Raw genomic sequence first — 17,507 nt, forward strand, 5'->3', positions numbered from 1 at the left:
GTAGCAAAGGCTTTTTGGTATTGTACCCTTGACCTGTTGTCTTTCCTAGAAGTAATTTGGAATTAGGACTCTCCTGTTGTATTCTGTATCCACTTAGTAAAAAGAGGTTTTGTGTATTTCCTTTACTTTCTATTGCAGCTTTGGGAAACACGCTCAGGAAATGAAGTGAAAAGTATTGACGTAAAAGATTTCTTCAAAAATGCAGATGAGCAGGCAGATGATGTGGAGGTTTTGGTAAAATGTTGTTCTTGGTCCAGGAATGGTGACATGATTTTGGTGGTAGCTAAAAATAAACTTTTGGTAAGTACCTCACTTCAGTAATTTTCTGGGGGTAGCATATTAAAATGTAGGTAGAAATTATGATTAAAATTTGAGGACATTAAGGTGTTTCAGATAAAAGATGCATGGTTTCAAGTGTGTGTAAAGTAAAAATATGTGGGTGACAAACTTCTTGACTGAGGGAAGTGCTTTCAGAATTCAAGAATGTGCATTGTTGAGCATATAAGCTATATGTCTATAGTGAGGTCATTCAAACTGGGTGCTAACTATGGTAAATTATGTGTTCACAGCTTTTTGATGTTAAAACATGTGATTTGTTAACACAAGTCATCGTAAGTCATCACAGTACCATCCAATACTGTGACTTTTGTCCTGGTGATGAGTTAGTAGCAGTCGCGTTGTCTCACTGTTCTGTTGAAGTAAGTGATTGTTTTTGCTACAGTATACCAGGGAAGACTACTTGCAATATAAAATATAACATTTGTCTTAATAGTTTCTTGTGTGCAGAGGTAAAACAAATGTAGCTATTTTAGCAGGCTTTCAATGTGCTTCATTCTGTTTAATTTTCGTTTGCTTCTGAAATGTAAAATACCATTTGGGAATAACATTTTAAAGTTACATATTTATTTTGGTCAACAGAACTCACATTTATATAAAGAGACTATTCTATTAAATTTATTTAAAGTTACTTTTGTCATTCTCAGGAGCATTGCTTAACTCCAAACAAACCAAACCCTCTCTTCCTTCTATATGCTGCTGCAGAATGTGGCAACTCACTAAAAAGGCATGAAACTGCTAGAATAACTTTGGGACTAGCATGGATAGAGTAAGCCTGTAAAGTATCAGTTTGGGAGTGGTTTGGTTGTGGTTTTTTTTTTTTTTGGTGGTGGGTTTTTTTTGGTTTTGCAACTATTGATGGAAGAACTCTGTTTTGTTTTGTTTTATACTGTGAGTGATATTTCCCCCCTCCCCTTTGTCTTTTAAAATTGTAGCAGTCAAAGAGGCTGCTGATTCACTTTCCCTGACCATCGAAATGTGATAAGCAGGCACAGTTCTTGTTACATCAGTTTTCAGAATGAGAAGTAAGAAAATACTAGAAGAAATAATAATTTAAGTATACTGCTTTTTTTGTTTTGTACTATTTTCCCTGTAAATGCAATCAAAATCCATTTGAGTTTTTCTTTGGAATTTTTGTTGTAGTTATGGAATATTAATTCTTTATCAAAAGTGGCATATTGCAGGGGACACATGAGCTGGGTCCACTGTGTGACATTTTCGCCGGATGGATCTTTATTTCTGACATCGTCTGATGACCAGACAGTACGTGTAAGGTGACATCTTTCTTTTTTTAAAAAATTGTATGTGTATATATATAATATGAAATTACTCATTTAAGGAACTCCTTATTCTAAAATTATATATATAATATAGCTATATTATGTATCTAGTAGTTACATATATTTATAGCCAATATAAATTTAAAAAGTTGTTATAAAATTGTAAAATTATTCAGGTATACAGTAAAATGACCTGGATTTTTTGACTTTATTTACTGTTTATCTAGTTGTACCGTATGTGATTTTTTAAAGTCTGGTAGCTGTTAAAGAGTAATTGTAACCTTCTATTTTGTTTTAGATTTTTTCTGAATCAGGAATTGTGAAGTTATTCGTGGATTCTAGCGGGCTTGATATTAATTTCATTTTTAGAGATATTTGTGTGTCAATACTTCGGATAGATTTCTATAATTGTACTGTCTCATTAAAACCTGTGAAAGTAGAACTATAGTTTACCAAAGTAACCTTTCTTTTTCTCCCAAGTTAACATATTCTTGAAATATTGAAAGCAATTGAAGTATAGAAATCTGTACTTGTTATTTTTTTGTAATTCAATTTTAACACTTTTCTTTGGATTAGAAAATTCTGGACTTTATAGCTACAACTCTAAACACAGGGGAGTCTACTAGGCAGCCTGGAAGAAGTTAGTTCTGTTTCATCTGATGGAATCACTGTAGTAATTGTACAATCTTCCCTAGTAAATAAAAATAGCAGAAGCATAATTTTCACTGATTTTAAAAAAAACAGTGTTACTTGCAAGTTTGTAAGACTTTGGTTTACAGGTACTCATACTCAGCAAATTTTATATCATGTCCTTTAATAAAACTAATTAAATACTGTGTTTTTCAACAGATTTGGGAAACAAAGAAGGTGTGCAAGTCTTCTGATGCTGTACTAAAAAGTGAACTAGATGTTGTATTTCACAATGCTGAAGTGATGATTTTAGCAATTTACAATCAGAAGCATTTACAAGTAAGCTGTATTTGTCAATCTGTTAGTACTTTTGAATGTTATCAACAAATCTCAGTAGGAAGCAGAGGAAGCACTGAAAGAGCTGCTTATCCATGGTTTTCGACAGTCAAATGTGTAGCAGATGACTCTTAATGTATGATAACATGTTTATATCTAGAAACTCTGCCTAGTAAGCAAACCATCAATTTTTTGGGGAAATTTCCACATATGTTAAAAGTGAAGCTGGATAGAGGAACAAAACTGCTTTCTCTTCATGACTGGGGAGTCTGTGGGCTCTCGGTGGCTTAGATGTGCACAACAATGTGTAGTGTGTGCAGCGTGTATAGACCAGGTGTTACACAGCGCATGTACATAATGCATTGGAACTCCTGTGTAATAACTAAAGGAATCATCTCAAACTGGGGGAATGAAAGGTGTGAACCTAGGTTTGTCTATAGCCTTAGGAGAGCGTGGGGTCTTTTATAGAAAGAAAATACTGATAGTGGATACACTTATTACTCTGGACCCCTCCACCAAATAGTAAGTACCCCAATAGCCAGAATATGTTTCTGTTTCATGATAGCAAAATCATTCAGATTATGCTTCTACTTGACTGTAACTGTTTAAAAGTGGAAACACTTTCCTATTTGTTGCAGCATGCTCCTTACACAAACCCGTTGCATGTTAACCCACAAAACAGGCAGTGCCATATCTCTGGGCGTGAGGTAGCGATTTCAGGTGTTCAGCCTAAAGCAGCATCCGAATAGGAATGACTTTGTTCTGGGCTGTGAAAACAGTGAATTCTTATTCCTGGATGTATAGGTAGATGAGTGTTGCAATAGATTCTGCTGCCCTGCACTGAAGGACACTGTGCAGATAATCTTTTTATGTAGGGTCATGTCCTTTCTCCTGATGTGGCCAAAGGCAAACACATAAATTATGTAATCCTGGCTAATCAGCGTGGCCATTGCCTTTATTTCTAGTCCTAGAGATGCTCAGCTTTTCCTAGGCTGCTACTTCTTTTATCTGTCCTGTCAACAAGTTAGCCATTTCTTACCTTACCTAAAAGTCCTATTAAAAAAACTTAAGTGGAATAGTGGTGGTATTTGAATAGTGGTGAATGTGGATGTGGTAATAGCTGAAGTGTCTTCAGTGGGGCCTTGGCGATAAAAAGATTTCAGACTTTGAGCCAACAGAAAGTGGTCATTGTTGAAATAAAATCTATGTGAACAAATATGTGAGAAAAAATAAGCTGCATCTGTTGTAGTGAGGAGAGGAGAGAAACCACAGCAAATGGAGTTATGCCTGTTTATGTGTGGGGAGCAGTTTAGAGTAACAGCTACTCTTAAATCTTCCTGAGTTGTAAAATCTGTAGTGACTACTGTGTAATGGTGTAGCCTGGTTCTCATTTGAATCAGTAGACCTGATCTATTTATCTATGATTGCTATTTCTGTGGTAACTTTACTTGAACCATTTCCTAGTGCTTAGATTTTTTGTTGTAAATACAATACTCTGACATCCTGTAGATGTGCAGTCATGTGAAAAGTCTCTCTGGTAGTAATCAAAGACTTAGAAAGCAAGAAGAGAAATTGACTGAAAAGACAAATTGTAATTACGCATGTGTACTGTAATTTAACAGTATATCTCTGCTATCACATCTCTAAATGTAGTTTTTCTTGCAGCTGTGCTGTTATACCCTTTCTAATTTGTAGTATCTCAGAATTGGGGTCCTGGTCACCTTTTGATGTGCAGTATGTTAATTTTTAAACACTTCACACTGTATCTTTCTAAACTTAAACTTTGTAAATAATTTTGTTCTAGAGATTTTAGTTTTTCCCCTGAGGAATTGATTTGAGGGTGATACTGAGTTGAGATTTGGTATATTCTGTGTGCTAATAAGTTTAAAATCGTGCTTAGAGGATGCACTTAAAATATTTTGTGCTCCATTTGGTATGAGCTGTATAATCTAGCGAGCAAGGTAAATTTGAACATGGAGCTCACTCTGTGGGTTTTGAAATTTGGTAGCAGCATTTTGAATTACTGTTTCCTGTAGTCAGACAAACTGTAAAAAGCCTTCTAACACCAAGATTAGTTTCCTTCTGCAAATCTGTCCTGTTCAGGGAGCATTCAATGAAGGTCATTATACTGACCTTCAAAGTAATTGGTTTATGAAAATAACTGATCTTTACCATTTGAAGTTTGAAACTTGTACAGTCTTCTCTTCAACATTCTTAGCTTTATTAGGTATTGTATTTTTACAATAAATAAATAAAGAAAATAAAATTAGGTATTGTAATTTAAGTTTAAATTTTAAAATGTAGTAATAACTTCATTAATTTACTATCTTGCAGCTTATCAGTGGAAATACAGACAGTGTTATTATGCAGACAGCGGCTCAAGAATCCCCCATTTCCTGCTGTTGCTTAAGTGAAGATCTTAAATTTGCAGCTTTTGGACAGGAGAATGGAACAATAAAGGTATTAAATTCTGAATTAAATTATTAATCCTAAATTAAATTATTAAATCTTAAACACCCTGTCATTTGAATGACTTTTTACAATAATATACTTCAACATAGTACTTCAAAGTTTTTACATTTGTTAGGATGCCTAAATGACAATAATTTAAGGGTAGAGCAAATAATGTAGCTCTGAATTTCATTTTACCAAGGACTAAGTTCATACGAATTTTTGGTTGTTCCAGTCTGTTGACTGAGAGTTATGTATTTACAATCTCGTGTTATTTGAAAAAGAATTTGCATGTTCTTTTCTTCCTTTTTCTCAATTATGTAAAAAAAAAAATGATTTCATTCTTTGTTTTAAAGGTATTACAGTTGTTGGATGGGAAAGTCCTGAAGTCGCAGAAGACCTACAGGACATCCGTGCAGCATTGTCGATTTACATCTGATTGTCAGACTCTCATTTCAAGTGCTCATGATTCAGTTATACAGGTTTGGAAGATATTGAAAAATACTACGTTGTAAGATAGGATTTATTTTAAATAATCTTTTATACTATGGATAGCGTAAACTCAGTAAATGACTACTGTATTCTCTATTGCTCCATCTTGGGCCAAGGGACTGTAGGAGGTGTAGACTCTATGTATAACTTACATGATAATGAATATTACACAATTTCTGTTTTTAATACTGTGGATGATAGAAAAGCAACAAGTCCTTAAAGATGGGTGAAAGGAACATTAATTTTCAAAGAAGATAACAGTTCTGATTGCATAAGGGAAGGTTCAAGATGTGACCCAGAACTGGCTATATGTGGTAGGTGGGCTTGCTTACATTGTCTGAAATGTAAGTAAATTGTCTGAAATGAGGTAAAAAGACCAATCTCTGAGCAGCCTGATGTGTCCAACTAGTCCAGTACAGTGCTGAATACAGATGCTAGCTGAAAACAGAATGGCTGCACTAATGTAGTCTCAAATTAGTAAGTTCTGCCTCTCAGCAAGGAAGACTGGCTCTGGGGAAGGATTCAGGTGTGTCTGTATTAACATTTTAGCTCACCTCAGGGATGCTCTTTTCAAGTGAACGTCCTGGTCATTTATGCTTACTGTGCTTTAGTTTGCACTACAGAGCAGTTGCAGGCATGCTGACAGGATGGCTAAGGAGAGCACATGCTCCAGCTACTAATGAGCATTCAGTCCACACAACCAAACTTGATCTGGTTTGAAATAAAACCTCCAAAACACGTATGGGTGCTGGTCTTCAGCCCAGTTTTGCTCAGCAAATCTGTTCCAGCATCAGTGTTCTACCTACTTGCTGATACACACGTAACCTATGCAGCATCCCACTTTGGTGTTTGTTTCGGTCTGAAACCAGGGTGAGTGCTGTCTCTGTGGTCAAGTAAGCAGTCCAGGCAAGTCACAAGTTTATGGGCTTTTGGATCCTTCCTTCAGGTCTAAAGTGGGTAGCTTTTCTGGGTGCTCGGCTCCCTCTAGTGGACAGCGCCTCAGTTAAAGCTCCAGCATTCTCATCTGAACACCTCACTTTCTGTTCTTTCTTTGATGCTGAAAATCTGTTAATTTGAAAACTATTAAATTATTGTCATTTAAATCGATGCTTAATAGCTTCTGTAAAATGAAATGACACTACTTCAGTTTTCAGGGAATGGTTGAATTAATAATAGAAGTGTAATTTTGTTATAAAAATCCAAAGCAAAATGGCATTTGATTAAAAATATGCTTCAAAATATAAAAGAAAGTTAATTTAACTATGGAAAATATGAGGTCTATCAGATGACGGAAGTCTATTTGTTGCAATAATCAAAGGTTTAAAACCCAAAACTTCTGGGATGCCTAGAAAATTACTGTTTTTCTTTTCAAATTACCAGTGAATTTTAAGCATCACATTCACTTTGAAAATCAGATAATGTGTGTATTATAGGGAACTCTGTCATAGGTTGACTATTAAATACTATGACATCCTCAATCTCCAGTATCTCTACTATGGATATCTTCAATATTTAACCTTTTAATTAGTTGACACCTCCATAAGAACTTTTTACTACTCCTGTGATTTAAAAATCAACCAGTTAATTTATTCTTCTTGTGTTTGCCATTAAATTCTTTTCTTTAAAAGTATTCCAACTTTATGATTAGGTATGGAATTGGCAGTTGAATGAATGTGTGTTTCTAAGAGGGCACAAGGAAGCAATCAAGGATTTCAGAATTCTGGAAAATTCAAAACTTCTTTCTTGGTCATTTGATGGAACCGTTAAGGTAAATAAAAGGCTGTGAATTGATAAATCGCATAAAATACATTTTACTGTCTCTTCTAACGTTTGCTATTTCCTGCACTTTTTGTTGGCGCACATTTTATTGAATTGATCCTAAAGCATAAGCTGACTTTTAAGTCACATTTGATTATTCTGTTCCTAGTAAGTTTTACACTCTTGTTGTATTTTAACTGTATGACTAAGTATAACAAAATGTTGGCCATATTAGAACTATGTAGCTGAGTTTTATATATTGTTGTGTAAGACACGGGTGTTTTAACCTATTCACAGTGTTACAAAAGTAACCTGTTTTTCCTGTGTATTTGGTAGGTTTGGAGTATCACCACTGGAAACACAGAAAAAGATTTTGCTTGCCATGAAGGTACTGTTCTTTCCTGTGCTGTTTCACCTGATGGTAGTAAATTTTCATCTACTTCTGCTGACAAAACTGCAAAGGTAGGTTATGTTTTGTGCAAAGATAAAAACAATGCCTTATTTGTCCTGAAATGTATGCTATTTTTTTTTTATTCTGAGTTAACTAGTGATTATGTGTATTATCATGTTGTATTTCTAGTATTAAATTTCCTGCATCTGTGAACATGTTTCTAAAGCTGTTATAGTCATTCACCATTGATTTTTGGATATAACTGGAGACTGTCCTGGTGACTGTATAAATAAAATACACATTTAATGCCCAAGTTTGTGCAGAACACTTTGTTTAGTTGTCTGTATTGATTTGTTAATAGCCTAACAATCTTAACTTGGAAACTTAAGCTAAGAAAAATTTCTGAAACTTCTGGTGAAAGTGCTGTCCAGAGGTTCTGGTATTCCTGTTCAGAAGCAAGGTGCAAAAAGAAGTGAACTGTTTAATATTTTGGTGCTGCCCCATTAGATTTTTAAAGCATCCCATTAGATTTTTTTAAAAATAGCTTTAAATTAATTGATTGAATCATATTTCTATGAACAGTTTTAAACTTCCTTGTAAATGAATTGGTTTCATTAAAGAGTATCTCCTAAGGAAAAAAAATATATACTTGCAGTTGGTTCAGTAATTTGTAGCAAATGCATTCCTGTGTGACTCAGATGAAAAGAAAAACAGACTACAGTATAATACGTCTATAAATGTGCACACGTGCTGGTGCCTTTTTAGAAAGAAGTCATAATAGTTTTTGAACTTATCTTTCACTCTTCTGTAATGTTTTACATTTAGATATGGAGCTTTGAAAGTTCATCTGTTCTTCATGAGCTGAAAGGTCATGAAGCCTGTGTGCGGTGCTGTACTTTCTCTCCTAATAGCAAATTATTGGCCACTGGAGATGACAAAGGAGAAATAAGGGTACTGCTTTTACTTTGCTGTTTATTTTATAATTCAATTGATAGTTCACAGAGAGAAAAAGTCTCATATTTTGTGTTCTGCATGTCTAATTTCTTAGCGTTGTAGTGAACATCGGGAAGTTGAAAATAGCAGTTTGCCACATGAGACAGTAGTTAGTAACCGTATTGATAGATTTATGTTCCATGAATGCTGCAGAACTGATTCACATGATTTACTAGTAATTCTACTGTGAATTGCATGTGTGATTAAATTCTCCTTGTATGATACAGTTCTAAGAGGAGAATTAATTTTTTGTATTATTCTGTCACTTCAAGTAGAATGCTTATTTACAATGGTTTTTTTCTCTAATATAGAAAAATATATTTGAGTCTTCCTTACTTGAGAGTGTTTTTTTTTCCCCCTTTAAGTTTACTTATATAATAATCTTCCCTCTCTTTTTAGATTTGGGACATTTTAACAGGTGCATTACTTCACTTATGCTCCCCTGTTACTGTGGATGAGGGAGAACCAACACATGGTGGTTGGGTAACAGACCTCTCATTTTCTCCTGACAGTAAAATGCTTGTTTCATCTGGAGGCTATCTTAAGGTAAGCCTTGAAATAATAAAATATCCTAACATACCTAATTAAATGGCAATACTCTCATAATTCTAAAGGAAAATGCAGACCAATTCAAAGAAAGACCTGAAACATTTTACGTAACACAAAGCTGCTCCATTTTCATGGATGTCTAGCACTTTTCACTTCTTTCTTCTCAAATCTGAAAGCCCCCTGAAAAAGGTTTCTTAAGAATTCAGGCTTCAGACTTGGAGTTTGTTTTTGAACTCCTTATATTCCATTTTTATTAGCAATGTCTTTCATTAACAACTTTAATATGAAAGATCCCAATAATTTTTGTCTGCCTTAATATCCACTGAATTTCAGCAGCAGTTGTGTTCTTTATAATGAGCAGAAAAATGATCTGTCAGGCTTTCTTTTTTTCTTTTTTCTTTTTTTTTTTTTTTTTTTAAAGATACTAAGTGTTAAATTTTTTTGTAAAGAGAGATTTGGAAGGAATTCCAGGTGATAATTTTCTACCCTGAAAGACATTATATAAGTAATCTTTGGAAGAGGGCATGTTGAAACTGAGGAAATCAGTCTTTTCATCAATCTCATTGGTTCATATATCTACTGGGCAGATATATTTTTGGGGAAGGGGAAGAGGTTGTCGGTCTTTCAGCCTGTGGATGGGTTCTTCATAACTGTAAATTTCAGGAGTTTATTTTTTTCCCTTGTGTAATAGCTAATACCTGTTAGAAACTTTGTATGTGAAATGACAGGTTGTGGACTTCTCGTCTCACAGAGTACTGTAGGCTAGGTGATCGTTGGTCAGTGTTCAGCCGTTGAATGTGCTACCAGATGAATCCTTTGAAGTCAGTTAGTAACCATTTAACAAAGATTGTTGAATTTTCTAATTTAGCATTGAAAACATCTTCTGACATAGGAGATCAAAAACATCTTTCTTTTCATATTAAAGAACAAGACATGCATCTTGTTTCTAGCTTCCTTCCCATTTTGTCTTGTGGTTATGCAGTATGGTGTTGTGATGCTTCTTAGAGTCATAGAATGGTTTAGGATGTTGGCAGATTCTGGAACTCATCTAGTCCAGCCCCTTGCTAGAAGTAGTTTGCACGGTTAGGTAAAATTGTTTAGAGCTGTCCCCCATCAAGTTTTGTCCCCTGCTCCAACAGGGGTGCCTCAGGGCCTTGAGAGGAGAGTCTGACTGTCGTCTGTAACCCTCTTTTTGGTAGTTGAGCAGCATTTAGCCGTCTTCTCTTCAGGATAAACAAATTCATTGCTCTCTCTTTCTTCTGTGACATCTGTTTTAGGTGTCCAGCCATCTCAATGACCATGTGCTGGACTTGCTTCAGTTTCTCAGTGTATTTCTTGTACTAGGGTAGGGCTCAACACAGTGCCTGGACTGCTGACTGCTAGTTTTTGAATCTAGCAGTTCACTCTGTCATCTACCTTGTATTCCACCCATCCGGTCTTTATCTCTCCGGTTTGACTACAGGAACAGTATAAGAGAATGTGTTGAAGGCTTGGCTAAAGTCAGAGTTAATCACACTCACTGCTTCTGCCATGCTGTTTGCAGAGCCACCATTATTGCCAGTGGAAGTCAGCTGTGTGGTTCAGCATGATTTACCTTTGGTAAATATGTGCTAGTTGTTCACGATCACCTTCTTGTCTGTCACATGACTTGAAATGGCTTCCAGAAGAATTGTTTTGTAATAATCCCGGACAGTGGAGTGAAAATTACTGGCCTGTAGTTCCCAGCATCATCTTTGCCCTTTGTGAAAATGGGTATGGTGTTTGCCTTTTTCCAGTTATTGGGAATAGATTCAATCACCATGTCTTCTCAAAGTGTTGTACTTCTGCTTTTCTTGCAAGATCTACATTTGTATGATGTGGACGAAAACACGTACCCTTTTTGTAGGGATATGCCAGTCAGTGAAAATGTAAAACATTTCGGAAGTGGACCTCTAAAAACTGTACGCAGTTTGGATTGTAGAGTTACATGGCAGTTACCTTTAAACAAATGAGTCATTCATAGATGGGGTGCATCTGGCTATGTACTGTTCAACTTGCTGTGTGAGTGGTATCCACTGGCCCAGCACCTGATCACATATCCAACAACAAAGATTCAAGAGTTAGTTAAAATCAGTTTTTGGATTTTGTGATGTGGGTTTTTTTTTATTTTGGCGTTGTGTCCCAGCCCCACTCCCCCCCCCCGCCCCCCCCCCCCCCCCAGGTCTTCATCAAATAACAGACGCTTTAGGAAAGGTGTTTTTAATATGAACATTGTAGCTGTGTAGTTGCAAACATGTATTATGCAGACATTACCTGTAATGTTACATATTTCATGAGATGAGTAAGCTAAAAAGCAGTAATACTACCTGCTTTTATAGATGATCAAAGCTGAAGGTAATCTGTTTTGATATTTTGCTACTGCACTTAAATGTTGCAAGAATAGAGGGCAGACTTCATATTGGAATAATCAGGTAACAGCTTTGTGCTGGATTGTGTTTGGTTCAGTTTTGCATTGGCTTAGAGTTTTTCTGATAAATGAGAAATTTCAGTCTGTGTTCATGGAGTAAACTGATGGTCAAAGGTTTCTTCATATCTTTGTTATTAGTACTTACTGTATTTTCTAAAAAAAAAAAAATTAAAAAAAAAATCTAATCTCACTGAAAAAAAAGTGTCCTGCTAAAAAAACTGCAAATGGTTTCAAATATGTGACTGATCTTGTGAGTCCAGCTAAGTTTCTTGATCCAGGTATAGTTTCAATTGGCTATGTGTTTCATGTGTTCATTTGGTTATATAAAAATACATAGTCTTTTCAATTTTGGACATGTTACAGTTTACGTCTATTGATTGCACTTTGTAATGCGGTAAGGGACAGTACCTGAATTTACTATTTTGTATGCTATCTTGAAATTGAACAGCTTCAATCTTTTTGAAGTTTGTTTTTATCTGGGAATCTTATACCTCTGGTAACTGGTCCTAAACATTTTCTACTTAAGATTGCTTGTATTTTTAATTCTCTTTGGGAAGGCCGTCAACTGGACTTGTCATGCTAAGCCTGTTTATAGAATGTATTCTAAGCTTCCCTCAACTAACTGAAAGTGTGTTATTTTTTATAGTGGTGGAATGTAACTACTGGAGAGTCCTTACAAACCTTCTACACAAACGGAACAAACCTCAAGTCAATACATGTATCTCCTAATTTCAAAGTGTATGTGACTGTAGATAATCTTGGCATTCTTTATGTATTACAGAGGTTATGATTAATGTGCTGAACAGCTTAAAAGATAATTAATTTTTTTAAGCTGGAGAAAAAATTCTGCTAAATGTTTGTGTGAACTCGTTAAGCTGTGAATTATATTTCATTGTTGTATTCATGATGTTTTCATGTGTATGTACATTTATGCATGTTTTTTCAAATGAACTTGCATTTAATCTTGTTTTTAGTATTATAATCAAGTTTCTATTTGCATCTTAAGTGTGTTGCTTTAAGTTTTGTAAGGAAATTATATTAAGATTTATTCAAAGTAGTTGAAGTTAATATTAATGGCAGTGAAGAAATAAGAGGAATATAATACTTTGAAATTGTATCTTGGGCTAAGGCTGATGGCTAAATGCTCTCTAGCCACGAACACAACTGTACAGATGCAAAAAAAAGTGGATTTTTTTACTGTGATGCAAAGATTTTCCTTTAGTACAGAATGGAAAGAATCAGGGACATCATTCATTTGAAAAATGCCACTAGCTATCTTTGTGCTTGATGTTCAAAACAAATCAAGTAGCTGTTCAGTTTACAGCAGCAGTGCTTCCCACTGGCAGTAAGAACCTTCGTGCTTCTAACCTTGAGGTAAAGCACATTGTAACACATATAAGCTATTCCTATTAAGGGGAACATCTTGAGCCTTCGTTTTCTCAAGGCAAGATCTGAAAGGGTATTGCAATTGAAGTGGATGAGATTGTGCCACTTTTCCAGTTAAAGGATGAAGCAGCTAACCAGCTAAACTGAGGATGGAAATGATTTAACAGGGTATATATTGAAAAAATATAAGATGTGAATTTTAGTTATTTATCCTTTTGGAATCAGCATTCGCTTTGTACTATGGAGACATTTTACTGTCATCGGCTTTGTTTACATGGGGTTCTGTGCACAGGGATCTCTTGCCTGGTAACACGTGATTATTATTTTTTTTAATCATCTAGTTATAGATTCCATATAGGGTAGAAATATTGATGTTTTGTACTGATTATACTTGACCTATCTTTTGTGAATAACCAGATAACAATTTTTCTTAGGTAAGTAAGCCTTGTTCTAGTGAATTGCCTCTCAACTGCTCTGAGCAACTGCACAAGCATTAATATGGTGATTTTCATATTTTTGTAGTTAGCAGTGAAACACTTCATCTAAGTACTTGATTGTAAAATGTACATTAGCAAGCGTCTCAACTGATACTGAATAATGAATTTCTCACTTTTAGTAATTTTTTTAACATGCAATTCAGAAGATTTGATACACGTTCTTAGTATTTTCCTGGTTTTGACAATCATCAGCTTTTCCTCTTTTTTAAACTTGAAATTCCACCATTTCTAAGGTGCTATTGAATACGGGTCAGTATAATCAAAGTACTGCTGGCAGAAATGTAAAGCGATGAAATTCAATAGAAAAAACATGATGTTTTGTATTCTAAGTATGTACAGCATTGAATAAAGATAATCCAGGCAATACTGGCCAAAATTGTAAATCAATTTGAAATCTTGAATGTTTTGGTGTTTTTTTTTATGGAGTGGGGGTTGGGATTGCTGCCTCTTTTATCATATGTTATTGTGGTTTTGTTTTCAATCTAAACATAATGCTGCTTTACAAACGACATGAAAAATAGTTTGACAGGTAAGCAACGGTATTCAGTATGAGGATGGAGGAAAAAGTGAACAAAAAGAAACTGAAGTCTTGCAGCATGTCCTGCAATGTTCAGGACAGAGTTGCTTCTACTGTCTAGTTTGTACAGACCTCATCAGTACCCTCCCTGGGTAGCTGAAGATTGAAGGAGCCAGAAGCTCTTCTCGGCCAGTGTTCCTTGATTGCATAGGCTGTGCTGTCCTTGTTGCACAGGACCATGTGGGTCCCAAACAGGTAAAAAGATATGGGATAAATGTTTCACGTGAGGAATCAGGGCAGAAAGTTGTCGTTTGTGACAATGCTAATGAAACTGTGATGATAGGAGGAGCATGGTTTAATGAAGAAAGTGGATGGTGGATGAGCAGAGTTCATAGATGATTTCGGTTTTGGAGTGGTAGGAAGCAAGTAGCACAGAAGCCTGAAGAGTGGGGTAAATGGTGCCTTCTTGAATTATTCTGCAAGAATGACAACACAGAAGTGTTATACTTGTTGCTGGAATTGAGGAGGCTGTGCTTCATAGAAGGAGGTATTAACAGAGTTAGGATGGTTGCATTTATGTGCAAATGTATGGAGTGGGCTTTAAGTCTTTGTAGCTGAGGTAGAAGAGAAATAATGGTGAGAAAGTTTGAAGAGCCAAAGAACAGATAGGATTCACAGGAAGAAGGTGACAAAACTTAAATGAAAAAGTATTAAAATAGGAGCCAACCAAGACAGCAACTTCTTAATTAAAATATTTAAGGTTAAGGCAGTTTACTGTAATAAAAAATAGTCCTGCTGTGTCATCAGATTTAGCTGTTCTCTTTGATGTTTTATGTATTTTAAAGGAAACAAAAGAAAGTTTGGCCAGAAGCAACTTTTATGTAGATGGAACATCAGTGCTTCCATTATCTCTTGTAATGCCAGATCAAATTTAATCAGTCTGCATTCAGTTCTAACTAATGAGCATTGCCAATTTTATCTGGTTCTTTAACTGAAATTATATGCTTTTGTGTAAACAGTTTTTAGGTATATTTCCTAGTAATGATGCCTATCAGATTCTGTAGAAGTTTTGAGTCTCTTCACTTTAGCAATTGGACCTACAGCTCCCTTCACAAATCTCTCTCTCTTTCTTTTATTAACAAGGAATTGTACCCACATGCAGCAGAGCTGCTCAAGAGGATGCTTTATATTACCCTGATTTGTACCATTCCTTTAACTACAGTGTTCCCCTTCCGCCCCTCCTATCTTAAACAATCGTTTGAAATGGAACTGTAGAGTTAGTTGCCTGAGGTTTTTTCTATGTAAAGGTTTATGGATTTCTTGTAGTGCTGGAGTGTGTGGGTAGAGCTGGAACTGGTAACTGGTTGCCAGTAAAGGAATGTCCTCCACTCCAAAATTATTCTGCCTCCCCTAGAAAATGATGCAGTTAAACTCCCTATTACAGAATGCTGTGCAAATTGCTGATTATTTTTTCCCCCTGATTTTTTTTTTAGTGAAGCCTCTCTATGGGACCCAGTTCCCCAGGCTGTGTCTAGCTACAACACTTTGTGTCCTTGTGTCTGCTCTCCTGAGGAGTTGTACAGGAGTTGATGCCTTTGCAGGTTTCAGGGGAACGCCAGGCTGAGAAAGCAGTTTGACTCAGGTAGTTCCTTCTGCTCTTCAAGGTCACTCTGCCCTTCAAGAAGCCAGTAAATCCAGAATACTAGTAGGTCACGGAGAATTCAGGTATGATTTTGCAATTGCTAGTAGGACATGACCCCCTTACCAAACTGGTTGCTCTTTCTCCCTCATGGCAAGTACAGGTGCCGTGGCAATGCCAAGGAGTGCCAATGTCAGCCTGGTGGCTAGGGTGCTGTCTGGTATTTCCCTCGGATGGCCCATGCTCAGGTTTATTTCTCTGTATTTTGCTTTCCTCCTTTTGTACCATAAAGACACAGTTCTATTTGGGCTCATAGATGGTGGTGATGGAGAGAGCTTCCAAGAGCTCTGAGGACTTGGAATGCCGTATTTCTGTTGTGATTGCAAGAAGAGCAGAAGCCAAATGAACCTTACCGTTTGGAGAACAGGGAGCGTGCCAGGTACTCAGAACACTTTCAGTGTGATTTTTGTGCTGTTTCACTTCGCTTTTTCAAGCTAGGACTGGCACACCATCACCAGCTCTGCCAACGTGCAGTAAGATGTTAAGCTGAGACGGGGCTTGTTTCTGAGCTCTGCCGCAGGCTGAGCCGCGTTTTTCAGCACTTCCGAAGCTGCGGCCCATGCCTCTGCGTGTTGCTGTGGGGTTTTTCGAAGGGGTGGGGAGTGGTGGGTTTGGAGGAGGGGTGTTGGATTTTCCTGGGTCTTAACTCAATTAAATTTCCAAATTAACTCACTGCACACCTTTCTTCTATGGGGGCTTTTTATGAGAAACCTTGCAGCTGCATTTAACAGGGGCCTAGGCTAGGGCTGTTGGGATGCATCCTGAAAGATCCAGTGAGTGTAAAGGAGTATGATTTTCAGTCTGGATGTGTTACTGGCAGCTTCAGCACCTCCTGTGTCATCTCCTACAGTTACACTTGTGGGGTATGGCACAACAGTGTGATAGTTGGACTAGCTGAACTATTTAAGTAGCGTGTGTGTGCTTATTCAGAAGGAGGAGTAAGCTAAAGTATCATAAAAGTGTTTCAATAGGCAGTTTCTCTCTTGGGGCCTGACTGTTTACAGAACAAATTAGCTTCCTGTGCTTGTTTCCATTTAACAAACCATATATTGTATGTATGACAAGTGCTCCAAGAATGGTTAGACTCAAGTCCTTCAGGCTAAAGAGGATTTGTGTTCTGTGCTCATCTGAGTATTTACTTGGGATGCCACAGTCAGACTCTGTGTTTTCATGTGTATATTTTTCATTTCTTCTCGTATTTACTTCTTTCAGTTAATTTGTGTCCCTTTGTGATTATTTCTTTAGCTTTGTCCGGCTTCTCTAATAACATATGAACTCAGATGAATTTTGAAAATCATGATGTTTAAAATACGCAAAATGAGGCAAAGACAAATTTACGCAAGCTAGCTGGGTAAAAGCAAATACAACAGTACTTAGGTAAAGCATGTGTTATTTCTAAATGCATAAATGCACACAAAGTATGCTTAATATTTAAAATACTTTAAAAAATGGTATTTTACATTACTCACTTTTCTAAAGCAATAGGCTCTTTCAATTGTTCTCTACTAACTGTATAGCAAATTTTGTTTCTATAGATAACTTGTATTTTCTAGCACATGAGAAGAGGGATTTCCCGTAGTTCTAAAAATCACATTATTTGTCTGCAGTATTCTCCAAAGATGATAATAACTGGTCCATGCTCCTCTTCCTCAGTAGAGTCAATATTCAGGTTTATGTGTGCTAAGACTTTGTAGCCTGCTGGTTCGAACTGTTACTCCAGTGCTAAGAAATCTTAGTCTTGTCATG

The 17,507-nt window shown here is 36.2% G+C and overlaps 1 protein-coding gene across 9 annotated transcripts in view; it reads left to right on the forward strand.

The window, feature by feature from the left end:
• The window catches only part of APAF1 (apoptotic peptidase activating factor 1), a 41,270-nt gene extending 27,338 nt beyond the window's left edge, over window positions 1-13,932 (forward strand). For 4 of the 9 annotated variants that reach the window (XM_040594051.1, XM_040594052.1, XM_040594053.1 and 1 more), the window contains 11 exons: window positions 139-300; window positions 570-698; window positions 1,480-1,605; window positions 2,466-2,585; window positions 4,917-5,042; window positions 5,390-5,515; window positions 7,174-7,293; window positions 7,620-7,745; window positions 8,500-8,625; window positions 9,067-9,213; window positions 12,309-13,932. In XM_040594051.1, the coding sequence (XP_040449985.1) occupies window positions 139-300; window positions 570-698; window positions 1,480-1,605; window positions 2,466-2,585; window positions 4,917-5,042; window positions 5,390-5,515; window positions 7,174-7,293; window positions 7,620-7,745; window positions 8,500-8,625; window positions 9,067-9,213; window positions 12,309-12,452 (1,452 nt within the window). In that variant the 3' untranslated portion in view covers window positions 12,453-13,932. Of the gene's footprint in view, window positions 1-138; window positions 301-569; window positions 699-983; window positions 1,362-1,479; window positions 1,611-2,465; window positions 2,586-4,916; window positions 5,043-5,389; window positions 5,516-7,173; window positions 7,294-7,619; window positions 7,746-8,499; window positions 8,626-9,066; window positions 9,214-12,308 lie in introns of those variants that run through there. The other 5 variants (XM_040594054.1, XR_005827880.1, XR_005827881.1 and 2 more) reach the window with 5 other exon arrangements.
• Window positions 13,933-17,507: the final 3,575 nt, after the last annotated feature.

The sequence above is a fragment of the Falco naumanni genome, chromosome 5 (genome assembly GCF_017639655.2).
Source record: "Falco naumanni isolate bFalNau1 chromosome 5, bFalNau1.pat, whole genome shotgun sequence".
Lineage (NCBI taxonomy): Eukaryota > Metazoa > Chordata > Aves > Falconiformes > Falconidae > Falco > Falco naumanni.